This window comes from Rhinolophus ferrumequinum, chromosome X (genome assembly GCF_004115265.2).
Source record: "Rhinolophus ferrumequinum isolate MPI-CBG mRhiFer1 chromosome X, mRhiFer1_v1.p, whole genome shotgun sequence".
NCBI lineage: Eukaryota > Metazoa > Chordata > Mammalia > Chiroptera > Rhinolophidae > Rhinolophus > Rhinolophus ferrumequinum.
Window position 1 is genome coordinate 116,437,543 of NC_046284.1, and position 12,756 is coordinate 116,450,298.

General features: G+C 38.9%; 1 protein-coding gene across 4 annotated transcripts in view; it reads right to left on the minus strand.

Annotated features, from left to right (window-relative positions):
• Positions 1-12,756, minus strand: part of OFD1 (OFD1 centriole and centriolar satellite protein) — a 35,184-nt gene that overhangs the window by 11,842 nt on the left and 10,586 nt on the right. For all 4 annotated transcript variants that reach the window (XM_033110666.1, XM_033110684.1, XM_033110674.1 and 1 more), the window contains 6 exons: positions 10,197-10,304; positions 8,676-8,812; positions 8,183-8,356; positions 6,024-6,130; positions 3,815-3,934; positions 2,027-2,100 (listed from right to left, as the gene is read on the minus strand). In XM_033110666.1, coding sequence (XP_032966557.1) covers positions 2,027-2,100; positions 3,815-3,934; positions 6,024-6,130; positions 8,183-8,356; positions 8,676-8,812; positions 10,197-10,304 — 720 coding nt within the window. The remainder of the gene's footprint in view (positions 1-2,026; positions 2,101-3,814; positions 3,935-6,023; positions 6,131-8,182; positions 8,357-8,675; positions 8,813-10,196; positions 10,305-12,756) is intronic.

Sequence of the window (12,756 nt, forward strand, 5' to 3'; positions counted from 1 at the left end):
AGCCCTCATGCCAACAGTTCTGAATTTCCTTAAAGACAAAGGTTTGTCTGTTACAACTCTGTAGTAACAATTTTGTCATTAACACAAGTCTATGCAGATACATCATCAAAAAATAATTTGCTGAATACATGATGGCCCTAATTCCTAAAGAAGTATTACTCTCCCCCATATAGTCACAAAGGAGCAGCCACGCACTGCGTGACCTTATAGGTCAACATCAAGTACCCAGCCCTAGTTCACTCCCAAGAATTCCTTTGAACTTTCCACTAAAAGTTCAACTTCTTGTCACACAGGCAAGTTTCTAGAAACACTGAAATGTAAAATACCTGGAGATTGAAATATTATCCAACATTCCTAGTCCCGTGCTAATGGATACAACAGTTTAGGAGGTTAGATGTCAAGAGAAAATATCAAGAAGCATAAAACTATATTAGAAGTGAAAAAAAAAAAAACAGAAAGAAAGAAATAGGTCACAGGAGACAGAGAAATTAAAATAAAATTTTCCATTAGTAAAAATGAAGTCTCTCATGGCTAAGAGTAACATTTACCAGACAGCAATAAGTTGCTGCCTTCTTCCTGACAATCACAGATTTATCAAAATATATTCAAATATATAAAAATATACAAAATGTACAAAAATAAACTCAAAATGAATTAAAGACTTAAATGTAAGACATGAAACCATAAATTCCTAGAAGAAAACATGGGTGGGTAGTAAACTCTCCGACATCTCTTTCAGCAGTATTTTTTTGGATATGTCTCCCCGGGGAAGAATCAAGAAAAGAATAAACAAATGGGACTACATCAAACTAAAAAGTGTTTGCACAGCAAAGGAAATCACCAACAAAACAAAAAGACAACCTGCTGAATGGGATAAGATATATGCAAAATACATAAGGAACTCGTACAACTTAACACCAAAAAAACAATCCATTAAAAATAGGGCAGAGGACCTGAATAGACATTTCTGCAAAGAGGACATACAGACGGCCAAAAGACCTATGAAAAGATGCTCAACATCACTAGTCATCAGAGAAATGCAAATTAAAACCACAATGAGATACCACCTCACACCTGTCAGAATAACTTATCAATAAATCAACAAACACCAAGTGCTGGTGAGGATGTGGAGAAAAGGGAACCCTTATACACTATTGGGATTGTAAATTAGTGCAGCCACTATGGAAAACAGTATGGAGATTCCTCAAAAAATTAAAAACAGACCTGCCATATGATCCAGCAATTCCACTCCTGGGTATTTATCCGAAAAAAACAAAGACACTAATTTGGAGAGATATACGCACCCCTATGTCCATTGCAGCATTATAGTAATATGGAAGCATTACATTACTAGTATTATGCAGCATTACAAGATATAGAAGCAACCTAGATGTCTACTAATAGATGACTGGGTAAAGTAGACGTGGTACAAGTATACAATGGAATATTATTCAGCAATAAAAAGGAATGAAAACTTGCCATTTGCAACAACATGGATGGACCTAGAGGGTATTATGCTAAGTGAAATAAATCAGACCAAGAAATACAAATACTGTATGATTTCACTTATATGTGGAATCTAAAACAAAACCAATGAATAAACAAAACAGAAACAGTCCCACAGATACAGAGAACAAGCTGATGATTGTTCAAGGGGAGGGGGGTAGGAGAATGGGACAAAAAAATCCTGAATACCCTACTTCCTCTCAGGATAAGGGTCATTTTTGACATATGATTTTTCTCATAAACAAAAAATAATAATAAAGTAGGATAAAATCCTGCCAATAAATCAATGACCTTTATGACTATACAAAAGGTTAAACATGAAGGTTTGCAAAAACACAGTGAAAGAAAATGACTATTTTTTAAAATTTTGTAAAATTAAAAGGACAAAAAAATGTGTAATTTTGTAGTAACAATGAAGTATAAGGTATATATATTTTCAGAATATAGAACAGACCCAATTTAGGAAGCTAAGAACCTACATCAGAACTGAAAAAACCAGTCCTTCCCCCCTCAGAATCACCTTTATTCTTCCTTTCTTCTTCAATCAGTCTGTTAGTTCTAGCGATGTAGTCGTTCTTTAGTTCAAGCTGATACCTGAGAATCAGAATGACTGAAAATGAGTTTCTTGTTACTTTCCTGTACAGACTCCTATCAATGCATGAGGGTACTGAGCATGACAACACATAAACGTCAAGGCCAGAGATCCAAATTCTGAATGTAAAAGGTCCAGTAAAAGCCTGCTGCAATCCTATAAATTGTGTCCCCAAACTTGTGAGGTTACTGAGCAATCATTCATCAGTTGGACTGACATAAAGGAGTAGATTAAGTTAAATTCACACTCTATACGAGGTGTGATCGAAAAATACGGTGAATGTTTAAGTAAATTTATTGCAGTGAAAGACACATTGCCATTGATCCCCCTCAAAATATTCTCCCTCACTTCGAACACACTTATCTCAGCGTTCTTGCCACTTCCATACAACTGAGTCTAAATGATAAGAAGTATGTCATTTCCAAACCACCTGCCCGCCTCCCCACCCCCTCCCAGGAGCACAGCACTGGAAGCCAACTGCCAACACCTTTATAATCCGAATTGGCAATACCAAAAGGCACATTTCCACGCAGTTTTACTTATCTCCACCAACTGTTACTGGCTGGCTTTTTGGTTCAGAGATGGCAGAAAGAAAAGAGAAGCATTCCTGTGGTGAATATCCTCCAAACTCCAACACTTGCCAAAGTCACAGAGGATACCCAGCCAGACGAATGACACCAAACAGTTCATGCTCTCTCCCCGTGGGTATGTCAAGTAACAAACACACACATTCATTTCTTCCTAAAAGTTTAACAAGTACATACTTCAGTATCTGCTACTGTATTTGAGGAGCCCACATAAAATATGTAGAGATAACAGCCTCCTTTCAAAAACTGATACATGGAGAGGTGCTAGATTTCTTTTCCTTAGAATTCTTTTCAAGAGTAACCTGAAGAAACCTTTGCAAATACTACGTAGTGGAATTATCAGTGACAAATTATGGGCAAGGCAGTAAAGAAGATAATGATTATTAAATACCCAGAGCAGCTGAGTTGAGTCATCTGTTGGCCAATAATTCATTTACTCAGTAAATATTAACTGAACACTTATTATGTGTGAGATCCTAAACTGAGCACTGGAGAGAGAAGTTACCATGGGCTTAATGTCTTTGCACTAAGACATTAGCCACTGTAACACAACAGAACTCAGACTATAGGAAAGCACAGTAACCATAGCTGTCGATATTTTCCTCTCCCTGTATCATTTTTGCTTCATATAGTTAATTTCAGTTTGTTTCTTTTGATTCTGTCTCTGTAGAATCTTGAAGGACTACAGGGCACATGTTCACAGACCAATACTACGACTACAGGTAGAATAATGTATAAATTGTCAGATATCCCCATCTTAGTGGCACTATGAGAGGGGTAGAGGAAAAGAGAACGAAAAGTGATTATAATCCCAATTTTATAGCTTATCAGCAGTGCAAGCTGAGCATCTCATAAGGTGCCCTAAAAATGAAAGCAAATCACAGGCCCACAATACATGTTAGAGGACCTATGAGTAATAACGAGGAGAGGATGCTATTCTCTGTACTGTATCCTTTTAAAACTATCTTAACTCAAATACTCATAGAAAAGGCTTGACTGTCAAAGAAAACATGTTTTTGTAAACACTAACTTTTGCCATTAAATGTTAGTCTCAGCTACTTCATTAGTGTTGCCATGTTTCCATAAACTTAATTCAAATATTACTTCTTTAAAAACACCAAACAATTACTTTAGAATTTCATTCCTGAGCTTCTGGTCATAGGTGTCCTCAATATTCTTTATATCCAGCTCCCGTCTCCTAAGTGCATCAGTCACACTTTTATTTTTTTCTTCTTGTAGCCTCTGGGCCCTGAAATTAGCAAAAGTATATAAAACAAGTAAGATAACTAAAATGTCTGAAGTGAAGACTTGAGGGAAAAAACAAATAACGTGTTTTTAGTTCCACAGACTACAACTGTTATGTGACTGTCACCGCTGGGAAGTTAATGGGAAGGGCCAGAAGTCTTCCGTCTATTTCATGACCTAGTTATGATGGATCTGAGGTAGCAGATGGAGCTACATGGTGACTCCAGGCTGGAGGCAGAGTGAAAGTGTCAAAACAAAGTGGTTTTTCACAGAAGATGATTCACACTTAAAAAGTGGTTACAGGTGATAAGTGGCCATAATCAGTTCAGGAGTAAAAGAATAATGTTATTAGTTACAAAACTACAAATCAAACTTAAGTTAGTCCATTTAAGTGCTTGTTTCTTCTATAATATTGTTTCTAACTGTAAGATTTAATTCATTAGCCCACAGATTTTAAAGGTAGATTTGTTTTTGGCATTTAATAATCTAGCAATTGAAAATTGAAAAGTGCCAAAAGAGAGAGCAAAACACAGATGGATCAGTGAGAACTTCCAAATACCGAAGAATGCAATGGTCTTCATAGTGAAACCTGAAATCAACCACACAAACAGTAAGAACCAGGGCATCAGGTTCACAGGTACTCAAGCCGTGAGCAGTGCTGGGGAACCCTGACTATTCCAAGCAAAGGATAAAACTCTATGTGTTCGCTTCCCATGAAGCAAAGGAACAGCAAACTATACTGAGTGTAATGGACAGAGAGGAGGTGGTGCATACATACAATGCAGTATTCCTCAGCCACAAAAAAGGATGAAATGTCGCCATCTGCAACAACATGGATGGGCCTACAGGGTACTATGCTGAGTGAAGTAAGTCAGACAGATACTATATGATCTCACTTACATGTGGAGTCTAAAGAAGAAAATAAATGAACAAACAAAACAGAAACAGACTCACAGATACAGAGAACAAACTGATGGTTGCCAGAGGGGCAGGGGGTGGGGGGGAGGGGAGAAGAGATGAACAGATACAAATTGTAGTTACAAAATAGCCACAGGGATGCAAAGTACAGCATAGGGGATACAGTCAGTAACACTGTATTAGTATAGTGTCAGATGGGTACTGCTAGATTTATTGGGCTCATCATTTCATAAGTTATAAAAATGTCTAATCATTATGTTGTACACTTGAAACTAATATGATGTTGGTATGTCAACTGTAATTGAAAAGTAAGAAATTATTTAAAAACAAATAAATAAATTTCAAAAAAACCTATATTGAGTGTATATGCCTCATTGGGAGTAGGGGTACTGGAGGTAAAGTGATTATATAATCATGAACCATCTGCACTCAAATTTTGTTACTTTCCTTTTTGCTCTCATGATCAATTTACCTCTTTAGTATTGCCGAAGAGAGTAAGGTGAGCAGAGAGAAGAAATTAAATAAACTGAGTCTTATGTAAATGAGAGAACAATTAATGAAAATGGAGACAAATCCTGAATGAAGTAAGATTCCTGGAGTATTTGTGAGTATCAATTAATAGCAGAACCTAATGGGAAAGAAAGCTTATTCCATAAAACGTAGACTGGTGAGCTTGCTATTAATCCCGGGTAAGATCTGAAGAATGAAGCATTTGTGAGCACTTAGCAAAAGTAACACACACAGTACAAAAAGTCATTTCACCCAGTACAAGTCAAATCAGAGTCACCGCATTTCCACTGACAGCAGAGCAGGCAAATGTGGCAGGTCTGGATATCTGAAACTCAGTCACTACATGCACATGCAACCATTAGATCTGAATGACTGAACGTAAATGTGAAACATGATTTGTTAAAGCATTATTAGCATCTTCAAATTACGTGTCTGGTCTTACTGTACTGTGATGATGATCTCTCATTCTGCTTTTCATCCCAATGTCTAGTATTTCAAACGCAAAACCCTAGTCTTTTTTCTCTTAACTTGTGCCTTTTTGAAGCTAGGTAATATCTTTATAACCAAGAACTCTACTTGGCAATTAACATTAGACTATTTAGGCATATGTAGTTCTTTTTAATCTCATTCATTGTGAATATCCGAAATGAATAAACATTACTTACAATTCAAAAGCTTCAATTCTTTGCTTCAGTTCTGCTTCTCTGCCCCTTAGCAAGTCTATGTCTTTTAGCAGAAGCTGCCTTTGAGCATAAATTTCTTTTGCTTCAATCTGTACAGGAAAGCATTGATTTTTAGCAAGCTAAAGAAAATAAAATAGATTTGAACTAGTAGACTGCTTCCTAAATTCCAGAAAACAAAGTATGGACATTTAGAGTAACAATTTCACTTTCAAAAAGTTCCAATTCGAGATATGCATTTTGCCTGTTCTGGTTACGCCCCAATTTACTCCCTCCTCCAAAAACTGTTAAGCTACATTACCCTATATTCCTAACATCCCTTGTCTAATTATTCTACTACTTAATTAACACCTCTCAGACATGTACTTAAAATTTTGGTAAGTTCTTCAGCAAAAAAAAAAAAAAATAGAAAAAAGAAAGATGGAAGGGAGGAAGGGAGGAAGGGAGGAAGGGAGGAAGGGAGGAAGGGAGAAAGGGAGGAAGGGAGGAAGGGAGGAAGGGAGGAAGGGAGGAAGGAAGGAAAAAGAAAAGAAAAGAAAAGAAAAGAAAAGAAAAGAAAAGAAAAGAAAAGAAAAGGAAAGAAAGAAAGAAAGAAAGAAAATGTATATTCAGAAATAAAACTAAAAGACTAGAATCCCCACAGTTCAGTATTTGCTGTCTGAAAGTCAATCGAGACCCAGAGCAGGAATGATGCCTAAATGAGTCTGCCACAGGGAGTCAGGGAAGGCATCACAAGGCGGTGACATTCAAGCTGGAGTTTGAAGGACAGGACAGTTTTACACGTGAGAGAAGGGGAAGGGCATTCCAGGCAGGGAATAAAGGTACGATGCCTTTCACGAAGATGCCAACCTCCAGAGCCTTCAGAGAATCTGTTAACTAACTGGGGATTTAGGCGTTAACTGATTAGTCAGTCATACATCTTGAAGATGAACTTGTCAATCTAAACACAATCCAATCATTTCAAAGATCTGTGCTTCCACATTCATTTTGAGTTAAAACAAGCCCAATTCCCAGAAATGCTATAAAAAATTGTAGAGGGGGTGCAAGTACCATTAAATAACTGGGTCTCATGAGAAGCCCCAAGCGAGGATGGACGCTGGGAGGAAACCCCCACTTCCAACACCTCCTGATACCAGTGGTTCTGTGCGCAAAGGAAACAGTGCCCCAAATCCCGTCTGGCCTGAGAGCTTTGGCAAAGGAACCTGTTTTTCCTAAAGGAGTGGATCCAATCACTCCCTGCCACTCCTCAACCTCTCCACCTGCTGTCCAGTCACTTTTCCAGGTGACAAGATCAAATGGCCACGTGGATGACCCCCGCAGCCCTGGACTCCTCTACTCCTGGGACCTTCACCTTTGTTCTGATGGCAGCACATTGAATTGTTTCCAATCTTCACCTGAAACCTCAAGCTGCAACTCTGTGCTCTTGGTCCGTCCTTATTCTTGTACCTGTCAGTATCCGCAGACCTATTCCTTGATGTCTTTCAGACTGCCACGCAGCCCTCCCTTCTCCCCTAGGTTGGTAGTCATCCACCCTGTCCTCTGGTTCCCTTCACCATCCCACCGAACCCCGATGTCTTCAATTCAATAGGCTGCCTTTCTCAAGTCAAATAAATTCAGCTCTATAAAACTCCACTCCCAAATACCTGTCTCTCTCTGCCCTCGCTGGCCTTACAAATCCTCCCAAGAGCTACAACAGAACAATCACCTACACGCACCTGGTCTGGTCTACTTCAATTCCAGGCTGCCCATCTCAGCAGGGCCCTCAACACAGCTTGATCAGTGCTGCCTGCTTCAGAGAGCTGCTCTTCCTTTAGCCCCCAGCAGCCATTCCACACCGCTGGTCCTCTCCCTCTGCTACCTAACCCTCAAATCTGCCCCTCATTTTGTGTCAGTTTCTCACAATCCCAACATGGACATTCACATCCTTGCAAGTTCTTTCCTTCCCGAGTCTCAGAAGAAAGAATTCTGAGTATCCTTTTCAAGGCCGGGCCTTCCACTTGTGCTTTTGACCCCAGTCCCTACTGGTCCTCTAGGGCCTTGTGGCATCGATTACTCCTGCAACTGTCCCATCTTGTTCCTGGACTTTGAGCCAATCCTAACAGCTACAGGAATCAGCCACCCAGTATATGATTTTAAAATATTACCTCCTGGTACTTTTGAATTCTCTCAAGGGTCTTCTTTTCCTGAGAAATGAGGGCTTCAGATTTTGCTTGACGAGCTCTCTCAAATTCATTCCGGAACTCAGCTAATTCTTTTTCAGACTTTCTTTTCTCTTCCATTATAAGTTTTGCGATTTCAGTATTTTTTAAAACCTTCAACTGTCAATTAATCACAATTAATTGTTAATACCAGTAACTACACTAAAGAAATAGTAACAAATTCTCCGGATGGGTTTAACATCAAGGCCTAAATATATTTAGTTTAATTCATGTTGAGTTTCATCTCATTCACTGTACCCGTAAGACTCATTCAAAAGGCAAAAAGAAATGACATGAAGTAGAAAGAAATATGCACAACAGTATACGTAGTATCACATTCATTAATCAAGATTCTAGATATTTTCCCATATACTTAAGATTAACACATGAGAAGACAAGCAAAAATATCACTTTGTTAACAGCAACAAGATAAACTTACCTTCTGATACATTTCTGTCTGAAGCTGCTGTTCTATTTCTCTCTTATATTCATTTAACTTTATTTCTATGGATTCTAACTTTGGACGCTGAGAGTAAGCATCTGCAAACTGATTATCAATAAGCTGAAGCTTCTCAGCTATTAAAAAAAACACACACACAAGAAATTAGGATAAAGAAACGTGGTCAGGTGAGCAAGAGGCCAGAGGACTGTTCAAAAGCCAAGAGCAGGAAAAGTACAGGGATGTCTACAGTTTACTTTGAAATATACCAAAAAATTAAGCTAGATTACTGGATGGACAGTAAGTGATCAAGCAAATATTATATAACACAAATTTAACAGTGGAATCTAGGTATACAAGTGTTTACTTGTAAGACTGATTGTAAAACTGCTTCAACTTTTTTGGATGTTTGAAAATTTTCATCATAAAATGTCGGGAAAAGAAAGCAAAGAATACAGTTTAAGTCAAAAAACACTAGAATCTCTTTCCAGTCTCTAAATGCCAACACAAGAGTCGTTTTATTGGACTGAGGGCAAGTTGACTCACATGTTGAAAACACTGACCTTAAAATGAATCCAAGGTCACGTGTTTCAAGTGTTCCACTGTACAGAGAAGGACACAGATGTCCACACAGTGTAAGTGACTCCCAGAGGGCTAAGCAACTACGTAATGGCACAACTGGGAGTAGAGCCAGGTCTCCTGATTGTCTCTCATTGTAGCGCTCTGTCCAGTAGACGCGTGGCCCTCAAACCAACCACAGAGCAGAGTGCAAACCAGGACCTAGAGTACAATCTCAATCATGTATAATATCCACACCCACCAAAAAGTACACACAGGAGAAAAATGGCTGGCAGAAATAACTGAAATGTTTGAACTTCTGATTGCCTTACAAGTTAAAGGCACTATTGTTCCTTAAGAGTAAGGAAGGGCCAAGAAATGGACGAATCACCTCATTTTAGTCAGCTGTTTCCCTTCTCTCCTGAGCTATAACTAAAAGACAGGACGGTATTGTAGAAAGGCTGTACAGTGGAAAAGGCTCTGGATCATGGGCCAAAAAACTCAGATTCTAGCATTAGTTCTAGAAACACCCAGACAGGGTGTTTCAAAGTTGCTCTTCCTCTCTCTGGCAACCTCGGATTCCTCAACTATAAAATGAAGTGATGTGTCACTGACTTCTCTAGCTCTCCGCAGTGCAAATACTCTAGGATCTTCTCACTTTAGATGAGACACAGGGAAGCACTCCCAGCTGAGAGGTTCAACCCAACAAACAAGAATGTGGGCCTTGGCATCCCCAGGAGTTCTGGAAAATGCAGCTCTGGCAGTCATGCAGGGAGGAGCAGCACTGGAGGGCAGCTCCTACTCCCTTCCAGCAATGACGCTGGAGATAATAAGCGTCACTGCTGCCTGCAGCTTACACCCCTCCCGGTCACGGAACTCACACGTAACACAGTAAAGCAGGTCATTTCCTTCATTCAGTAAGGAAACAGAAGAACTGAAATTCCAAAAGCAGCCTATAATTACCAAGAGAGTCTTTGATAGAAAATACGGGACTCGTCTGAGTGCCCACATCATAAGTCTCTTTGGCCTGATGATATGCTGCCATTTCTTTTAGAAACTCCATGAGGAAACCTGGAAAACACAACATGTATAATTTCATCTCACAACTTTCTCTCATTCAACCATTACTCAGTCACTGTTTATATAATCTTGATTTTATAACACTATCCTTTTTTACATTATACATCTTTTAAGAATAAGTTTTGAGGGCAGTCCTTTCCAAGCATGACACAAAAATCTGGAAGCAGTAAGTAGAAATATTTATCAATCTAATGACATAAAAATTAAGAACTCCTATGTGGCATGAAACAAAGTCAAAAGACAAATGATATACTGGAAAAAATATTTGCTATCATATGGACATACAGGACTAATTTTCATAGTCTGAAAGAGCTCTTTAAGAAAATAGAAAAATGGGGCAAGGCATGGACAAAGAGTTTATAGAAAAACATTTTAAGTGCCGAATAAACATGAACAAAATCATAAATGCAAAGTAATACTAGAGCAGAGAGATCCATTTTCCCAATAAAATTGCTAAGATTAAAACTTTGATAAGTGCTGACAGGCAGTGTGGAAGTGGGCACACTCATTCACTTAGGAGGGAAATTTGTCAGTGTTTATGTATATTCGAGATGCACGTGCCCTTTGACCCAGTCATTCCACCTCGATGAGTTCACACAGCTATTCTTTCACACAGACACAAAGTGTGTACACTGCACGGTGCTTCTAACAGCAAAAACTGACCAATAAAACAATAAAATCTCCATCAACAGGCGGTTAATTACATAGAGTCTTTCAAAATAATAGTCTAAATATATGGCTCTAGAAAGATACACTGGTGGATAAAGAAAGCAAATTGCAAAAACAGTTATCTGTAATATGACCTCATTTATGAGTGTGAGTTTTAATTGTACATACATAGACTTATATTCGTAAACTAAATTCTGGTAGGATAAACAAGAAACTATTCACTCTAGTTATCGGCAGAAAGTGAGATTAGAGAATGTGGCCAGAAATTTCTACTTTTCTTTCACTTTAAGCCCTTCTAAATAGTTTGAAACTTTGTTTAAAACCATTGAGTATAAATTATTTTAGAAGTTTTTAGTTTCTTCAAACAGATGAATGGACTCACTCCTGTTTCTGCATCAGCCAAGGGCTTTTTTTTTCTTTTCTGCTGAAGGTTTTAAAACATACTGGTTTTTACTTCCCCTAATGTAGATATCAACTTTCTTTCATATTCCTTGCCCTGCAGTTCTTCTTTGTCTCATCTACCTATCTTCTCTGGACCTTTTCCAGTCAGCCTCTTCTCTCCTCATACCTTTCGGCTACTGTTGTGCTGAGGCCACGCGGCATCTTGACTCTCTCCCCAGAAGAGGTAAACACTTGGCAGAAATTTTCCTCAGATGCTGCGGGCCCCCACAGTAGATAATCTCTGGAGATGCGTTCTTCGGCCTCAGTATTTCTAATGCCGTTTCATTATCTTTTCTCGTTCTGCAGTCCTTTCCACAGGCTCCTAATTCCTTCCACTTCCCCCTCTATCCCCTCCCCACACTCATCCCCTACGAAGGATCTGTCTGGTCTCATTTATTCAATCATTTATCTATCAGGATGGACTCATGGATATTTTATACTTTGGGCTGTAATTCCTATGTTATTATATAACTCATATTATTTCTCTAATCCAGTATTCTATTTTGTTGCTCCAGTCATTCCAGCTTTGCCCTTTGGGAGCACTTTCGTTGTGGCTTTTTTTCTTAAGCAATTAAGTTCTAGCACTGTCAGATGCTCCAGGCTCATCTTGTATATATATCCTCTGCTGCAGTTCCAGAATCAGCCACTGCTCCAAGGAGCCCTGATTCCTATTATTATGGGATGGTTAGAAACCAAATCTTAGTGCCCTAAACTGGGCAACAGGTGTGCTCATCATCGTTTGGGGTGTTGTTGCTTCTAGCCCCTCAGCCTGCAGAGCAAGGAAATATATGACTATATACATATATCTATTAGTCTATCTCTATATGTCATCTGCATATATATTAAGCTAACCATGAGTTCATACTGATGTCTCCAACTAACCCATTACCACATGGATCATTCTAACCTGCTCTCCTTATCTATAAATTCCCACTCCAACCTGGCTCCTGCCATCTACTTTCCATTTACTGACTTGTTCAGTCCCAGGATTTATGCACAATGGTTTCAGAATCGTTAACCAGTATCCCCATGAGAAATAACTTTCTCATCTAGGTACAGTTCCTTCCGCCTTTAGTCTTCTGGTCTCCACTCATTTCGAAAGTTTAGCTCAGCATCTTTTCCTCCCACCCCCTTCAGTGAGGTTATTAGATTGTTTTGTGGGTCTGCATTCCACCCTAGGATCACCTGACCTCTTCTATGTGCATACGTGAAGGTTCACACTGTAAAGTTCTACAGGTTTTGACAAATGTCTAGTACCACTTATCGTCCCTTGACAGTATCATACAGAAGACTTTCACGACCCTAAAAAATCCCTATGCTTCACCCATTTAAC